General features: G+C 46.1%; 1 protein-coding gene across 3 annotated transcripts in view; it reads left to right on the top strand.

Moving 5' to 3' along the window:
* Positions 1-19,304, top strand: part of nrp1a (neuropilin 1a) — a 59,916-nt gene that overhangs the window by 19,105 nt on the left and 21,507 nt on the right. For all 3 annotated transcript variants that reach the window (XM_076761359.1, XM_076761361.1, XM_076761360.1), the window contains 4 exons: positions 1,687-1,868; positions 8,943-9,170; positions 12,181-12,336; positions 14,897-15,063. In XM_076761359.1, the coding sequence (XP_076617474.1) occupies positions 1,687-1,868; positions 8,943-9,170; positions 12,181-12,336; positions 14,897-15,063 (733 nt within the window). The remainder of the gene's footprint in view (positions 1-1,686; positions 1,869-8,942; positions 9,171-12,180; positions 12,337-14,896; positions 15,064-19,304) is intronic.

Below are 19,304 nucleotides of genomic sequence, written 5' to 3'. Positions count from 1 at the left end.
TCCAGTTCTACATTTAGCTACTCTCTGCCCCTCACGCTCACTAGCCGAGTCCTACTACTTTCTGTAATATTCTGCTTATGAAAACCAAGCTGACAGCCATCTCCTCCTCCCCCAGCTCACCTCTGGTAACTCAATTTTCTGGTTTACGAATGCATTTTTAAAAAATTTGAGGCAGGGGAAGGAAACCATTTTTCTCGAAAAAGGTGGCAAAGGGTGCGTGTGGATACAAGTCAGGCCCCACCTGAGGGACTCAGCCCACCCTGAGCCATCATTCAAAGTGTAAATCGCCTTTTTGTGTGAAATCCTGTGCATTAAGTGAATTCAGAATCTCTAAGGAGACGTGATGTTTTGACAGTAATTTGGGAATCAAGCAGGACTATGAAAATAGGCCTCTTTGCCCAGAAGGCACATATTTTCTGAGGAAGAGAAAGAGCATGTGTGTGAGTGAATGTTACTACACACCTGCTGTACATTACGCAGAATTTATTGCTGTATTTACAGTATGTGAAGAGCATTTTTTTTACCTGGTCTCTGATTAGGATGGAGGGCCATCGCAGCAGTTCATCAGGGTTTGGGCAGGAATATGTTCTCTAAGTGGCCCGCAGAGCTGAAAACTTGGCGTGAAGGGGCGTTATGGGTAATTAGGAGCTGTGGAAACCTGAACCGAAATCTGCTTTTGGAGCGATGCTCGGCCCGTCACTCCCAGTCAAAACACAGCACGGAAAAGTCATCTGAACCATCATGCGAACTCACATACATTCACACATACAGGCACTGGAGTGAAAACCACAACTCAAATGCGTTTAATGTACGCTCTTAACAAGTGTCTGAAAATACACACACACACACACACCGATAACCAGAGGCTGTTTAGACCACCCTCGTTGGCCAGTCACTCTAATTTCTCCTCCACCAGCTTAAGTTTCACATGCCAGAATTCCTCGTGTGTGCGCATCATGGCTCCTGTTCCCAGTCCTATTTCAAAGATGTTTTCCTCCTCTGCTCTTAAACTCTGCACCGACCCAATTAGGCGGCTGCTCCCTTCAATAGCCGTGGGTCTGAAATTCCATTTGAATGTAATGTTCGAGTGTGTGTGCGTGTGTGTTTAACAGCTTTAACACCTGCTTTCTCCACACACCACCCGAAGCCAAAGGCCAAGATATTAACACTTTCAATTCCCATCCTCTCTTATACATCAGGTACGCACACACACAATCGGTGTTCGGTTAAAGAGGAGATAAACAACTGTTCAGATGAAGTTCAGTAGTCAAAGCAGTTACCTAAACCTGACCTCAGTGCAGCTGGGAGCACATAGCCTGTGCAGTGTGTGTGTGTGCGTGTGTGTGTGTGTGTGTGTGTCTGTGTGTGTGTCCAGGTCGATATAATGAAAGCATAGCCTGCCCACCTGTTCTCAGAGTTTTAACCTGAGACCTCATTAGTACACAGTGTTTCATTTCCACTACATTACCTGCACAATATGCTGTGTTGCTCTGTGTTCATGTGGTCCTCTGAGTATCAATGTATGTGTGTTTATGTGTGTGTGTGTAACAAATCCAATTTACTTCTGCAGGAAGAGAGCAAGAGCAACTAAGAATGACTCAATGAAAACTAAATCTGAAGGAAAGAACAATGTTTTCCAAAGCGGAGTGTGACTAACACTGCTTCCTGCTCTCTTGGCTTGTTCAGGTATGACTATGTGGAGGTGCGAGATGGTGTGGATGAGAGTGGTCAGCTTGTGGGGAAGTACTGTGGGAAGATCGCTCCCTCTCCTGTCGTCTCTTCCGGAAACCAGCTCTTCATTAAGTTTGTGTCCGACTACGAGACGCATGGAGCGGGTTTCTCCATCCGATATGAGATCTTCAAGACAGGTGGGTGGCTTGACACAGCTGTAGCTTCACTGTGAAACACCATTGAAAATACAGACCTACAACCTGGTTATTATAGAATTTCCAGGTGGTGTCAAGGTATTGTTCATGCTAGTACTGTATCTGTCAGGTTTAGGACCACTTTTCTCGTTAACCTGTATATTAAAAGGCTGACAAACCTCTCCACGAGGTTCACTTAGTAGCTGTTCTGGAGCTTTCTGTCGTCACCCTCAGCAGAAGGCCTTTGTAAAGCTGTCATGCGCTTGTAGATTTAAGAGCTTTAAAGGCTTCTGAACAGCCACTAAATGGACCTGAGGTGAGTTTCTTTTCCACTACTGTTCCCAAGATCAAGAATGGATTTTCATCCTCAGATATTTGAAGTCGCTTTTCCATAGATCTTTTACTCCTTCTGCCATCTGCCGTTCCAGAAAACACTTTAGTAATCTGCACTTGAAGACCAGTGCCCTTCTCCTGCTATGTGCCAGCAGTTTCCCTGCAATGTGAAAGTGAAATACAGCATAGACACCCTATTTTATTTAATCAATTCCACTAATATCCCAAAATGAAAATGGTAATGATTTATTGATCTTTAAATGCTTGTCCTGACCTCTTAAAGTAGCTGTTGACGATTTGGTTTAAGGTTAGGAAAAACTGTTAAAAGCACCACATCACAAATGATTCCAGTCTGATTTATCTTTTGCCGAAACTATCACACATGATGATACAGTATGAAAGCCGGAGGAATAATTCATATAATGGGACAAAAAAAAGAGTCTCTCCATCTAATTTCATGGTTTGTTTGTGATTTAGTCGAGGCACCAGAGCGTCAAATTATGCAATCACAATATGGCAAGCAATATGCTCAATTCAAAACCAATGAATCATAGTCCCATATGTTCCATAAATGTAGCAGTTATATCTGGTGTGAATTACTGTACAATAAGCAAGGGCATAATTTGCCAAGCATTGATTCAACAAATGTTTTATCTGTTTGGTTTATTGTCAGATCGCAATCCACAGCAGGAGTATGAACCTGCCATTACAACCACTGATTAGCTGGCTGTGGAGAAAGCGAGTTATAGCCACTGAAGTGTTTTTAAGAACGGCTTTCACCTCCTTTTGTTTCTGAGTGGTGTCCAATCAGTTTGAGGCTCCTTCCTTCTGCTAAAAATAAGACCTTTGGGTAATTTTAGTCAGGAATCAGGTATGATAAACCACAAATATCCTCAGGGGATGTCTGTGTTATCAGAACACAGCGTAACAAGAGGGAGAATTTCCTGTTGGTTAGCTGCCTTCCTTTGTTTGGACAGGAAGGAGGAGGAGGAGGACAGCACATATCTGGAGTGTGACTCGTAGGCAGACAGGTGCTACAGGCTCCACTTTCATTAATTAACCTTAACAGCAGTCTATAGGACGCCCCCCACCAGTGACCTCCGAGACATGATGAATGGCCCCGCAAGGTCCCTCCTTCCTTTTAATCTGGCCTAGTGTGTGTTTGTGTTTGTGTGTCTGGGCTTGTGCGTGTCACCATCACGGCAGGGCATCTGGTGGAGTGTGGGTCCATTTACAAGATCAAAGTGACACTCCGCCCCGACATATGCAAGCTCATCCGCACATGCTGCCTCATCCCTCTTGATAGACCAGTTAAATCTACTACATTCTTGCCGTGATTAGCTAGGTATTTCCCAGTCTCATCCATGAGCCAGGCCTGATTATAAATGAGGCGTGTTAGGGACCCAGTGGCGATAAGAAATGAAACTGCTGAGCAAACTCTGCAAGGCGCTGAGATATGAGGAAATATGGACCTATACAGATGATAGTGCGGATAGAAAATAGAGTCAGGACTAGAGAGCTAGCTGCTAGAAGAGCTAGATGAGAATCTAGAAAGAGTTTTTGCTTATGAAATCCAAAGTGGGATCAGGACTGAGGGGGACGCTGCTATAGATTAAACCCAGGACAGAATGTCTTCGTCTGGGAGTTTCTGCACCTCCATCCCCCTGCAGACAGCAGCACCATGGGTGTGCCGTCGCTTGGATCCAGACCCTCGTTATGCTTCGAATTTACTCCGTGTTTTGACTACTGTGGTGCTGGCCGCTGCCAGGAACAGGGCTCTGAGATCAATTAACAGCCCTGTTTGTTAGAGTGAGAGAGAGAACCAAGCAGAGAGAGATTCAAAGCTAGCTGATTAGTACAGCTTATCAACAAGCAGGGTATTAGCTGGGAAAACATTGTGTTGGCTAACACATGTAACGTTAATGATGATACACAGATGCTCTGATAACGGATGGAGGAATGGGAGGCTCGCACTTGTGCATGCCAATGAAGGGAAATGCGAAGAATGCAGGCTGTTTATCATTGTGACGATAGCCCTGGAGATCACCGACAGTCAGCCTCAGGGATTGGTGCCGCCTTTCATCCGGGGTTGAATATAAGCAAAGGTCACATAGAAAGTAAATATACCCACAAGGAAGACATATGCAAACACGTCGTCCCCTCAGGAATCATATGCTAACTTATACGAGTATGTTTACATGTGCAGGTTTACCCACTTAAGCTATGAAGTATGTAAATGCACTTTCACACACACGTCAACATGCTGGCATTTGTAGCCCTGGCTTTCATCAACGGCTGCCTGCGAAGTGTCTAATTGGAAGAGAACAGGTTGTTTTGCGGCTCAGTCTCTACTCCTCTCCACTCCTCAATCCCATCCAACCATCTTAATTAGCATGGGCTATTTATTTTATAGCCTGCAAATTGGCAGCCTCGCTCCACTGGCTGAAGTCTGGCAAGTGACAGGAAGAGCAAGATGGTGCGGGAGAAAGAGATAGAGAGGAGGGATAAGTCGGTGGAGAGAGGAATATGTGAGCTGAAGGGAGCAGATTAGCAAGATGGTTGTGTTTGTGTTTGTCTCTATGGAGGCGAGGCGGTGAATAAAAAAAAAGGCCAGGCCTTTACTTGACAACAAAAATCAGTAATGTCAGCCCCAGAAAAGTTAAGTAAACTGAGATGAGGTGGGGCTACCCTCCACCAAAACCCTGCTGCCTTTGTAGAGCACTGAAGGCTGTGTTTATCCTGTCATCCGACAGTATCTCGCTTAAAATCCTCAAGTGTTTCTTGGAAGATCCATCCTCTGAAGTATACGTACATGCGCACAGGCACAGCATATGTTTTCTCTTAACAGCTCTGCAGTTTGCTTAGAGCCACATCAATGCTGGCCAAAGGCCTGTTGAAGTGGGCGAGGAGGCGGATACAGTGCCACTGTTAGCCCCCCCCCCCACACACACACACACACACACACACTTGCATGCACACACAAGCTCATCTCTGTGTCCTCACAGTTACTCAGCAGAATGATTAAGTCTATTGGATGGAGGCCTATCAAGGTTGTCTTCACGCTGAAAGCCCTGTTTATCAGGTTTTACTCTGAGCACACACCTGTGAAAACACTTTTGAGGTGTGTGTGTGTGTGTGTGTGTTGGGCCTAATGGGGGGCACGTTCTGCTTTCATGGACAGCACGCCCTGATGACATAGGTCACATCTGGCACGGAGACGTACTGTCATCACACATACGGCCCTCATGGAAACTTAAGACAACAAATCTTTTTAAAGGGAGTCAGAGGTAGACTGTGACCCTGCCCCCCACCCCTCAACACTGAGTCACTGGATGGGGGAGATGCAACGTCACAGGCACACTCAATGCGTTAAATACCATGTCAGCAGTGCAGTGCCTCAGGGCGTGTGTGGGTATGGTTAAATGCAAACCTGCCTTTCCATCTGTTTCAATGACTGACACCCCACAGGCTTCAGGTTAATGTTTGATTTAGTGAAAGAGTTAATTCTCCACCGACAATTAAACCCTCAGTCAGTGTGGCACAGGACAGACTGAAGGGGACGGGAGGTATGACAGGGGGTGGAGGCTTGGGAACTGGGCTAATGATTAGCCAGAGAGCAGGACGGAACATAAACAATCCTAATTTACTTAGCAGTCCAATAACAACACCTTCAGCCCCTATGGCTCCGGCCACGAAAAACCCCAACCAAGGAGAAATGAATAGATGGAGAAAAAAAAGAGAGAATGGATATGTGAAAAGGGAGAGAGAGAGAGAGATTTGAAAATTAAAATAGCAAGACGCTGACACATTTAGCGCCTTCCTTGGCACAATGTTGTTCTAGTGATTAACGTTCAGTCTCTGGTCTGCTTTCAGCACTTAGAGCAACAGCTTAATAGAGACATAGAGGACAAGTCATCAGGGAGACTAAGAGTTGAAAGGCGCCCTGCTCCCTTAATGCTGAAACCATATTTGTTTAATATTTATTATAGATCGCTAACACTTGCAAAGTTGAAATCAGACCTCCATTAAGTATTGTCCCGTTAAACAAACTCGAATCACTCAGTGAGCGAGTCAGACTGACATTTGTTTACTCCCCAGTCCAGAGGAGAAGGGCTCAGTGTAAACCGGAGTTAAAGGAATCCATTACTGCCAGCAGTAAATGTTTGAGCGCCTGGTTGGAGGTTGCCGGCAAATGTTGTTCATTCAAGGTTACTTCTTTTGCTCTCTCCTAACTTCCTGTCGTAAATTCAGCTGTTTGTTCCAAAGCAGCGGTTGGACGACTGGCTGCACTGTTTTATCTCAGATGAAATCAAACAATCGAAGCGTTTGTTTCCTGTCAGCCTTACCTGCGTCAAATCCCTCATATTTACAAATTCCTTTCTGCTTCACATTTTAATCTCTTTTCCCATTGGGCCGATAAATCTGCCAGGAAAGACACCAACAACTGTGGCGACAGAACAAGGCAGAGACAGAGCGCGAGTAAGAGGCAGGGAGTTAACATTTGGCTGACGACGGGATATATTTGTCTCCTGGAGCTCCTTGTCAGCGCAGATGCATTCACACGCGCCTGTACGTACGGACGCCGCCACAGAAAAGCGTGACCGCTATCGCTGAATGCCTCTCACGCAGGCATCAGCACAAAGTATCCTGGGTGTAGCGAGGGGAGCTGGGGACGGAAGGCCTCTCGCGTGTCGGCACTAGATAAAAGAGATCTGTTGGATGGTTATCTCGCCGATGGGACCAACCAGAGCGCTCTGTCTTCCACTCCATTTTGTTGTGATGTCGTCGCTCTGTCCTTTCCTTGAGGGGCTGTAAATGTAGCCAGTCACACAAAAGCTAGCTGACAATAGGGGAGTTTGTCCTTGGCTTGGCCTCAGTCATGATCAGAAAGAACACAGAAACAGGAAGACCTAATGTTTACATTGAGTTATGTTAAGTGGGAATACATACCGTCACATTTTACCCCACATTTCTCAAATGCATTTGTTAAAACATTATGGAAACATTGCATCAGCCCAGGCAGCACACTCTTTCAGTGCCGTTCTATTGCCTGCATTTTGACAGGTTTTCATAGTGAACCATCCCTGACGACCAAATCTGTTCTGGTCAACTGCTATGCTGAGATAAGGGTCATGGTGGAGACTGATGAACGGAGAGTGAGAGTTTTGAGCCAGTTTCCGCAGATATTCAACACGCTGAAGTGCACTTTGCCTATGCTGCAGCTGTCCAGAGCACTCAGGGACCATGGGCGCCCTTTTTCAAAGAAATGGCTTGCATCTATACTTTTCCTCCCCAAAATTGTCTGAAATTTCTCGGCGAGGTAAAGTGCAGAACCGCAGCATCCAGCGACCCTCTCATCCCGGGGAACACTCCCTCTTTCGACAAAATCTCTCCATTTTCTGGGAGTAAATACGAGGGGAAGCTGTGAAATTAATGGCGCCCACTGTTCTCAAAAGCCACACTTTAGCTGCTGCACTAAATGTCAGCTCTCTTTAGAGTCAAAACACTGTTCGTCGCGGCTTTCAGCTTGGAAAATCAACATGGCTCTCCCTTCCTTCACTCACTCCGCTGGTGGACAGGCTGAAGTGGGCCTGATGGTCTTGAATTAGGGGCCCAGCAAGACGTTTAACAGTGGAAAAAGCAGTTTGCCACATTCATTTAAGCTACAATGACTGTAGCACAGAGGCTCTACCTACCGATAACTCCCTGCAATTTTGGCTTCGATCAGCTCCATCTGCGCCCATCATGCCGGCTGTCAGACTAGCATGAAAATGACATTATCCTGTGCACATTTCAGCCACTAATGGCTTCAAATAATTACCCTAAATGACAGTGGTCCTCTTTTTCCTGATGTTGCACATGTGTGTGTGTGTGTTTGGGCGAAGCCAGACTTGGTAAAAATCTCAGCGTCTCAAGCATAGTGAAACACATCTTAACGTCACTTTCTGTCACTCTTTTAGAAATTTCCCTGCAGCTGTTAGTATTTTTTTTTATCATGTCACTCATTCTTAAATCATAATCTTGTGCTCTTGATGCCCTGAGAAGTGGCTAACATGGGGAACGTGTTAATGCTCCTCATCAGCTGAAAGGCAGCTCTCTGGGGAGCGTTGGATAAATATTTTGACTTTCCCTTCTGTAAAATTGTGTGTTGAAGTGTGGGTGTGCGTTGATGTATGCGCAGTCGGTGCCCTCGCCTTCCATCACTGACGCCGTAATTTTGCCTGAGCACCTCTCACATGCTTCACAGACGTGTCCTGATGTGTGTGTGTGTGTGTGTGTATGACAGAGAGAAAGTGAGAGAGAGGCAGATTTTTGCAGAGCGAATAAAGCTGTTTATTCATCATTCCTCAATTCTGTTGATTGAGGCCTTTGACTAATGATTACATCCACAGTCCAGATGTTCCAGGAGTTCCAGATTTAACACATACACACACATAGTGATGAAAGAGTGCGATGTCTGTGACCAGAGGGAAATCAAAAAAGGCACAGAACCACACAGAGGCGAGTTAAGAGACCCAGATGCAGCCTCTTGTGAATAGAGCTGTCAAGGTGGTCCCTCGTCCATGGGCCATAAACTGTCCTCCATCAATAGACCAGCTGGGAGGCAAAGCGTCTCAATACAATACAACACAAAGACGCTCACAACAGATCACTTAACCAATAGCTACTCAAAAGACTCATGCCCCGCCCTTCCTTTGTCCCTCTTTCTTCTCATCTTCTCACCTCCGATCTCGTTTCCTGCAGGTCCCGAGTGCTCCAGGAACTTCACCTCCAACAGCGGTGTCATAAAATCACCCGGTTTCCCAGAGAAATACCCCAACAACCTGGACTGCACGTTCATGATCTTCGCCCCCAAGATGTCCGAGATCATTCTGGAGTTTGAGAGCTTCGAGCTGGAGCCGGACCCGACACCCCCTGCTGGTGTTTTCTGCCGCTACGACAGACTGGAGATCTGGGATGGCTTCCCCGGAGGTGAGCGAGCAGCACCAGTCTGCTGGTGAAGACTGAAATGTGCATGAGCTGTTTGACCTGTAATTTACAGACGAAGAAGAAAGGAAATAATCTTTCTACTATTGATGAGAAGTTGAATTCATGAGCAGCAAAATACTGCCTTTCATAATTCATTACACTCATGGATTTTTCTCTTACAGCCTTACTATGGTTAGCAAGCTTTATATGAATATAGTTAGTTTGCAGACGTTATGACTCCCTCCTACATGTGCTGCTGTTACACTACATTTTAGCATATCATCAACATTTCACAACTCAGCAGGAGGCAGCTACTCTGTCATAATCATTCACTAGTGTTCTCATTTATAGTATTGCTACTCTGTCCTTTCTGATTTCTTAAACAGAAAATATCACTGCTATAAAAAACTAATAGTTGCCATTAGAGGAGTGATTGTTACAACGCTAGTATGGAAAAGACAGGGAAATGTGCATAATCTCACTGTTTCGAAAGTAGTGGAAAAAGGATAAGGTGGGCTTCAGCGTCACTGTCTGTCTGCTGTTTTTTGACAGGAAATGAACAGCTTTGCACAATGTGATGGCATTATTCGGGCCAGTGGGCTAACTGCCGTCGCCAGACTTGGCAAGGGTCCAAGGCTCGTCATGAGCGTAATGCTCCGTCATCTCTCAATGTCAAGCACTTCCTGATTACAAGGCCCTTCCTTTTTCTGTCACAGGCTGCATTGTGCTGGAGGATTTGTTCGTGTTTTGGAATTAGAGCTCTAATCTAGGATGTTATATTTAAGCTGTAGCATCTTTGCCCTGACGCATTGAAAGCACATTTTGATCTTGCAGGAAATGACTCGAAAAGGAATTTCCTTTGGATCTTTCCTTGTGTTTCCCACCAGAGAGAAATTTGAGCCAACGTCTCCTGGTTGCAGGGTTGAGCAAATGCCGCAGAACTCGCGTAGATTCACACACACAAGGAAATATTGATATAAAATAGCATCTAAAACATCAGCAGGTGAGAGACGGAGCCAGAGAGGGGGAGCGGTGTTCAAAGCAATGCTTCCATGGCCCGAGATGAGGCTTTGAAGTGAGCGAACGAAATCACCTCTTGAAGTTTTGAGTTTTTCTCCTGGCTATTCCAACACGGGGTGCAGACAAGATGAAAGCGCTTCTCACCCATCAGTGGCTGAAAATTGAAAAAATTTGATCTAGTAGCATTCAACCCGGTGCACATCAGTAATCTCTGCTCTGGCGTTCCGAGTGATAAGGTTGAAGTGTAAATCACGGCGCCTTTTCAAGTGAGTTTGCTAAAAGTTCAATATTCTCTGAGCGCACATCTCTGTAGATTTGAGCTGTGCGGAGTTGACCTTTGATTCCGCAGAGCGCTTCCGTAGCTCATTTGTACGTTGAGGTGGGACATGTTTCATTTTCAAGATCTGTGTTAATTAAGACCTGCAAAGGCTTGGAGGGCTGCGAATATGTCACATTATTATCACCTTTTAATACATGTTTTTAACAAAAAGGTACCTCGGTCATGTGGAAAGGAAAAGTTTCCTGCGCTACTTCCGACTTGTTAAAATTCAGAGATTTCTCAGTTCTTTCGGCTAAAAGTGTGACTCAAAAGAAGCAGAATAAGATACATCTGAATCTTTTTCTGGCCAACGTTGAGCCTATTCAGGGCAGAAATTGGACACTGCCACTTTGGACTGACGTAGCATCCCACCCTTCAAGTGTTGCTGTATGTGACAGACAGCCTTGTATAAAAATAAGCCATGGGAGGAAAATTGCGTGCTGACTTTTGCCAGGCAGTTCCCGTGGTGCCTGCTGGATCGATAGTGCATTAGCACAGAAGGCTGGGGGCATGTTAGATGTTGGGGTATGCAGAGGTGGGCGATGTCTGGGCAAATGCAGGCTCTGTGAATCACCGGGGGAATCACGCCTCCCTGTCTTTCCACCTCTCAAAGCACACCCCGCTGGACAGGCACTGTGGAAGACGAACCTCCACTCCCTCGTCCCTCTTCCCTGAGGAATATAGAGGCAGGCAGGACGCACACTTCATCGAGAGGCTCTTTAAAATTTCATAGAGCTGGGGAGTCATGCAGATAATCTGGGAGATGGCAATTTTTTTTGCTCAGCCCGAGCCTGAGCTGGTTTAAAAGCACACATACATTCTCACGCACATCCACCAGACACCTGGGCGATGAAGATTAATTTGAGCCATCACACCCTTGCCCTGTAAGTCCCTGTGGTCTGGCCTTTGCCTTTCATGTAGGAGCTGGGCTGGAAGGGGCATGTTTTGGATGACAGGAGGCCGCAGGGAGGCAGGACTGTCACTCGCCACTGATCACTGCATTACTAATCAGAGATAAGCTGCAGGTCCCTGCACACCAGCATGAACACATACTCACAAAGGTGCATGGATCATAGCACACATCAGAGACACAGGGCAAGGTCATTGTGCTCTCCCGCTCCCTCGTTACCCCACCACTCTTTCCCCATGTTTCTCCCCCTCCCATATTCTCCTGCTTCCACTCTGCTCACTGGAACATGTCCCTCTCGTCCTTTTATTGCTCCGTCGTTTAATGCTCCCCTATTGTCTCTGCCCTGACTTTACGTGTTTGGTCTCCTTCACAAAACTCACTCACTCATGGCTGCGTCCACCTCATGTTAAAAAAGAAAAAAAAAAAAAGGCAAGACGGGAAGTCTTAGGAATTTACAGCCAGCAAATAGACAGAGACCGTGACCTGCCCACACCACAGGTCCCTCTTCCACAGTGCTGTTTTTGTGTCCGACTGGCCAGCAGGCGTGGAATGTTGGGAGTCTTTTCTCTCTTTATGAGGTCGGGTAAAAAAAAAATGCAGCCGGTGCCATGCCTCACTGACACACTAGCTTTCACACCTCAATGGGGGGGAGTTGGTAGTTAAACCCATGTGTGACATGACTGTGGCAAAAAAAAACAAATATTGAGTTAACCCAAGTCTAACCCAAGTAACAATGTTTCTCTCCTGTTGCTTTGTGCCTGCAGTCGGTCCATACATCGGGAGGTACTGTGGGCAGAACACCCCAGGCAGGATCATCTCCTACACGGGCATCCTGGCACTGACAATCAACACTGACAGCGCCATCGCCAAGGAAGGCTTTTCTGCCAACTTCACTGTCATCGAAAGGACCGTTCCGGAAGGTGAGCTGGCATAAAAACACTGAAAATCGGACAGATTGGGGATGGCAGCCAAAGAACATAAATGTATATTGAGGTGGAAATCAAAATGAAATCACAATCAAGAGAGATTTGTTCAGTAGAAGAAAATTGGGATTGGATGAGCCTGAATAGAAGCTGGGTAGTTGCAAGAATTAGAGGGCAATAAATTAACCCCCAGAGGAATCTTACTAAAAGTAAGAAGCAGGTGTTGTCTGCAACTGAAGCCACGCATGGTCCTATTATGACAAATTCCCACACGTTTAAAAGAGCTTAAGAGTTATTAAATAAACACCTCCTGCTTCTTCATTTGGTCCACCCCCTGTGGTTTACAAGACTCTTACACACTGTGAGCCCAGACAGGCTCCAAAAGGCAGCTTCCCCACCAGTAACCACCCTGGACACACACTCACATGCACCCCTAGACCTTTTACATGCTGCAACGTCGTCACAGGGCTTGACCCCGCAACCCCATTTTGCAAAACGCTCTGACTAAACATTTCATTAAGGAAGACGAGTGCTGGTAGGAGTCGTAAATCTGTCCAGGGGCTAGACCACCCCAAACACACACAGTCAGTCTTTGAACAGGAACAGAGAAGAATGACATTTAACAAATCCACTAATCAGTTCCAGAAAGGATTTTCTCTCACCCAAAGGGAGGACAAATGTCAACAAACACACACACAGACACACACACACACAAAACAACTGAAACAACCCCTCCCTCACAATAATGGGCACACGATGACTGATGTCATTTCTCCGTAGCTTCCTCCGAGTTATTTGAGTCACTTTAATCACACATCTCAGTTCAGATTACACTAATCAACTTTTCACATTCACCATTCAGAGGCATGGTGAAATATCTGACCTGCGATCAGTAAATACCTCAATTTACATGAGTTGCTCGGTCTTACATCACCGACCGTGAGGTATCCGAGATAGGAAAAGAATCTCCAAACTTTGTCTGCGCTCCTCCAGACTTGTACCACTTGAATCATTCATAATCCCCTTATGTATAATACACGGTGGATTTTCTCGCTTCTACAAGGGGAAGAGTACACTCTAGCTGAAAGCTACTGATGAGATGTGATAAGGGGATGAAAGGAGGCCTTGTCTTTTGTTCTTACCCCGATTCTCTCGCTCACTCTGTATCACTCTCCTCACCCATCCGCCCTCACCCTATCTTCTCGGCTATCAACCCCGCTTTGGTCAGTAACCCACACGATCAGATACCATCCTTAGTGGCAGACAAACGCCTCTTTGTGTTTGTGTTGACCGTGATACAGTAATCTCGATGGTGTCGGGCTGAGTACAGAAGTTTGACAAGAACGGGCAGTCTTCTCAAAGAGAGCCGACGATGAGAGCGGAGAGGTGCGAGACAGTTTCCTCAGGCTCACACTGAGATGCCGACACACTGGCGTGCGAGCACATACATATGCAACCACGCGCTGACACTGTAAAGCACAAACACACACACACACTGACCCAGTGACTGAGGAGTGTTAGCAGTGTGGCAGATGGGGAGACCATCTGTGTTAGCTCATAGGCAGCAGCCACATAGCAGTTCCACACTGCTCTTCATCCTGTGCCCTCTGAGTGTGTGTGTGTGTGTATTAATGCACACACAAGCACAGGACTGTTTTTGGGCGACGGACCATATGTTTATGGCAGTGGACGAGAAACAGGCTTGCGACTGAAGGGTTAACGGTTTGAAACAGTGTCAAGGTGCTTTATGACCAAATTCATCCTTAGACAATGACAAAGTAAATAAACAATAAGGAGAATACGGGTCCACATGAATGTGTGAAAGTGTGCCTTCACATACCTCTGTGTTGCTGTGGTGATGTTATACGACTCCTACCCAGATCAAAAGGTCATATCATTCATTCAAACAGTTGTTCCGTGCACAACGGTGTCGGCTTGTCTGACCTCCAGGGGTTAGAGAGGCCGACCCCAATCTCACCCAGCTGAGGCTTCAGCCCGGCCTGCCTCACAACGGCTGCCCCATGTCCACACAAACGAGGGAAGTCACCTCCTACCATTGGTAGCTGGGCCAGTGAGTGTGATATATGGCCCCAAACTACAGATACTAAACTCCCCCAGGAGACCACGTTGGGAAAAATAGTCAGTGTGTGCAGAAAAGATAAACTGCCCACAGGGATGAGGGAAACAGATCTAGTCGGTGGAAGAAATAACTAGAGTTAAAGTCACTTTAACGCCTAATACCGGCATAAACTTAGCCCACACTGAATGTTTTATGAAGACATTTTAATGTGGAAGACTTCCATCCTGCTTCCATTAAAAGCTAAAGAGAGAGAAACAGAAAGGATTTACTGAGGCGTCGCTGATGTGCTGTTCTTTCCCAGCCGGCAGTGCTGAGTGCCTACCGTGTGGCGTCCTCGTCCCCAGAGACGAGCTCTGATTCTGGGGGACACTGAAAGCACATGCTGGGTACATTCTAGTGCTTTCTGTGCTCACACTTCAGCTAAGCATCTTTTACTCTCCTTTTTCATTCTTTTCTTCCTCTTCCTCCCCCCTGCAGACTTCGACTGCAGCGACCCTTTGGGAATGGAATCGGGAGAGATAACATCGGACCAAATCATGGCGTCATCCCAGTACAACCCCAGCTGGTCCCCAGAGCGCTCCAGACTCAACTACTATGAAAATGCATGGACGCCGGCAGAGGACTCAAACAAAGAATGGATACAGGTACCACTTTGCCTCTCATGTCATAGAGAGGAAATGATTCATTACGTTGATTCACATGTCACAGATAATTGTTTTAAAGGCAGTTTCAGTTACTTATTAAAGCTAGACAATACCTGAAAATGGAGCCATGGCAGCATAGAGAAATTCACCAACTGCCTGCAGTACGTTGTTGGAGGTGAGTCACAGTCTGAGGGTGAAGTGACTACTGCCTGTTTGAACACAGTAGGAGTGCTCTGTGTTTGTCCTTCACTCTCTGGAGGTGCAGTTTCTCCATAACGCTTTGACGAGACCCCACAATTTCGATGATGAATGTCAGCCATCCCGATGGACCTCCGGGTGGTTGAGTCCACGCCTCACAAAAATTGCCTGTGTCCACTCTCTCTGTCACTGTCTCCCTATCTGTCTGTGTCTGTTCTCTCCCTCTGTCTTCCTGTCCTACCTGATAACTTTCCCTTTCCTTGATAACTGCGGCTGCCTCCGGGGATGCTGGGATTTAGTCCAGGCATCCTGCCCAGACTCACACTCACACACACACACACACACACACACGCCCAAACACACAAGCAAGGCTATGTCATATTTTTCTGTCTGTCAGCTTATCTGCACAAAGCGATCATCACCCACCGGGGGAACTTTATGTGGAAAGATTAAGGATTTAGTTCTCCCATCCCCAGATGGGGATAAGTCACATATCCCAAGTCCACTCACAGCACAAACCCCCCAGTGACACAACTGTAGCAGCACTACCTAGATGCATTTGGAGCATGTTTGATTTATTAACCGAAAACCTCCGGGCCTTGTAAATGCCCAGACTGTTTTTCTTTTTCTACTGTTTTTTTCTACAGTCTTTGCTTCATTGCTGAAAGTTTGGCCCCTATATATTCCTCAGGGGATGAATAATAGAGCTGACCCAAAGCCAAATATTTGCTCGAGGAGGGCCATAAGCAAGCTTTTCCTTTATTATTGCAATGAAAATATTGTCCTAAGGGCCTCCGTTGCTCCTTCAGACTAATTTAATCAGTGTTTGAGTATGTATGCGTTCAGGTTTGGGTGCATTCTCCCATGCATGTGTGTCCGTGTGTGCATTCTTGGCGTTGTGAGTGAGTAGGAGGGTCTGGCGGGGTCCATATTGTCCTGCAGAGGAGCTCAGCATGTATCTGAGTGGATTAGGAAGAAACACGGCCTTCCTTACGACTTCCTCTAGCAGTTGGACAGTCTGTTGCATCAAAGGTCCGTCTCCTGAAAGGAAAGTCTATTGTTCATTGTCAGATATGTGTATTAAGGGTAATATAACTGATAGCTACTCTACCTTTTCCTTTTTGTCAGCGGATATTACAAGTTATCACAATGATTTGTTACCACTCAAGACTATCCCTGCTATAGTATTGATCATATTGAGGATTTGATCTGGCAGTAAAAGCTGGATTTTAAAGGGATGTGCTGTAATGGGCATGCTGATTTCCCAATACTAATCAGATCAAAACACTGAATGGGGCTCTTCTAATTTCTCATTTCAAACGCGGCGAAGGAGCCAAGTCTGTGGTTGCCACATAATTTATGTTTTCTAAGAAGTGCGATGCACTTGTGCTGAGCACTCTGAGCAGAAGCCCAATTATCACAAGTGGTATTAAAAGAGTAGAATTCTTCATTCCTCTTTCATTAAGCCTGTCCGTGGTGCTGCAACAAGCTCAGGCCCCCTCGCGGCACGTTCAAATCATCTCAGCGCGCCGTCAGATGCATAGTAATCAATTCATTATTTATTTCAATATCATTCCCTGACTGCAGTTTGAGGCCGACAGTTTTATTATTCATGACAGGCGGCCTTTTGATTCCTGGGCATTTTCCTTCGCTCTGCTTTCCCTCTTTTTTGCTGAACATAATCCCGTTTTGTCGTCCATTTTAATGCTGCCTCATTCTGATGCATGGAGAGAAGGAGGGCAAGATGCTAGAGTCTGTGTGCTCTTTTCTGGGTAATTAGATTGGTGTGGTGTGGTTCAGTATTGAGTGCTGGGTTAGCCGGGCCATTAATCTGGCCTTTGGTGTACACAGAGATGGACATATGTCCTTTGAGGGGGTTTGTGGCCTGAGGAGGGAGTAAAGAAAGCGGCAATAATCCCTCAAAACAGGCCTTCATTTCGTTTTTTCCTCGCCCCCTTCAGATCGGTTCTTTTTCACTCCTCTCAGCTTTCTTTTTTCTCCTCCGTCCTGTTGAAAATTCAGGTCTAGAGATCTACATCAAGGCAGAGGGAGATTTCTGCATATTATCTGCTTGTGTGAGCCATGGCTTTCTTTGAAGCTTAAGAAGATGAACAGCGGGGGTCTCTGCTGCAGGTTGCAGCAAGAAATAAATGAGGGTACACCCGCCGACTACCCAGCTTATAACCTGATCCTCGCTTTATGAATTCAGACTGGTTCCTCAAGGAAAACCTGAATGAAACGTAACATTGGTGAGGAAATGCCTGCCTCGGCGCAATGCGTTCGTCTCTGAGGGGAAGGTATATACGTTTTCAGACTGGTGCGTCATCATGGCCTGACAGATCCTCGGCAACCATGACAGGGGAAATTGCTAAGAAGCTGGCACAGTGCGGAGGGGTTTTGTCAAGTGTGTCGGAAAAAGGATCTGATGGCCACGGAGACCCACCGCATCATCTGAATTGGTGCAATAAAAGCAAGACTTGATCTCTGTCAGACAGCTGCCATTGATCGCACATACACACATCATGAATAATTTACACCGTCGTGGAGAGAGCCCAACTGTCAATACCTGAAAGCCTCTTTATTGAGCATCTCATAATGGCAATATACAGTACATGTACATCCCGTACACTATGTTTTTTGACCTTATGAGCTTGAGTTGATCTTTCTCTCCATATCTATGAATCGGCTGCTATGACTCTTCAGTTGTCTTGCCAGGATGCATTATCCCTGATTACTGTATTGGTATTTATGTATTCATCAGCCTCTATATGTCTCTGACCTCTAACCTAAATTGTTTAATCATAACAGGAGATAGTGGGTTTCTTTACTCTTGTCACATGAGAAACACTTTTATCTTGCTTGTTTGATGGATGAAAGCACTAAACACAAGAAGCATATCAGTGTTTGTTTGCACAATATGCTGCTTTATCTCCAGCATGTGATACTAATCTCAAGGTAAAGTCAACCATTTACAGACAAACTTGTCACAGGTTTACATTGGCGTTGCAAACTTTGGATTTCCTCATGCGAGGCGGCAAAGCAAACAGCACTGTGAAACTTCGGCCACTCTTTGCAAAGATAACAGACTTCCACCGCCTGACCAACCAAACCACCACTAATTGCACACCGTAGTGTTTATCTTTTCCGCAGCCCAGAGTGCAGAGGCTAATGTCAGACGCTGAACCAGCATGCTCCACCATATCCTGTGTTGCGTCTCATCCAAATGTGCGTTCAATTACCGCAAGTCAATGAGTTCCAGAAAAGCCCCCTTCACTGCCATTGTCTCTCCCCTCACTTCTGTCCCTGTTCCTGGGCTTACCGCCGTGCCGAGTGATGAGTAATTAGAATATGGACTGGTAATTAACAGCGGCTTCTCAGTTGATGAAGTCTAGCGAGAGCAGAGGAGCGGAGGCTGGCATGCGGCTGCCGGTGAGATCATCATCGTATCGTACAAATGGAAACAATGGATGCTGTCTGTGCCTCGTTGCTCCCAGGCCTCACTCTCAATTGGAAAATCAATGTGAGGATAGAGACCCATACTCGAGTGGAGTAGCCCAAAAGTGGGACTAGAAATCGAAACATGAAGGATGGCATGATGTAATGAAACGAAACGGTGCTGCATAAGTACCCAGAGACAAAAAACTCAGCTCAGCCGTAATCAGTGTCATTTTCAGTGTCTGCACCATAGACAAGGAAAATGCCTGAGAGCACTCTACTCAGTCGTCATCACTAAACGGTCATCCGCCGCTGTATATCCTGGGATAGTATCACCGAGCAGCTTCCAGACATGACATACCTTCAGGTCGCGCTCTTTTCCTTCCTGATGACTGTTTCTTAGTTTTAGAACCATTACTCAGAGCGTTAGTCATGTGTGTGTTGCAAGGATGGGAATGACCCTGGAGTTAGAGTCTTAAAGATGATTCAGAAGGAAGGAAACCTTAAAACATAACTGTTACACTGCTTCCTCCAACAGCTGAGACTGAACCCTTTAATCAGGCAACAGGACATATCCGAGCCTGAGCGCACTTCACACGCAACAAACC

Source organism: Chaetodon auriga, chromosome 21, assembly GCF_051107435.1.
Source record: "Chaetodon auriga isolate fChaAug3 chromosome 21, fChaAug3.hap1, whole genome shotgun sequence".
Taxonomy (NCBI): domain Eukaryota; kingdom Metazoa; phylum Chordata; class Actinopteri; order Chaetodontiformes; family Chaetodontidae; genus Chaetodon; species Chaetodon auriga.
This window is presented reverse-complemented; position numbering and strand designations above follow the sequence as displayed.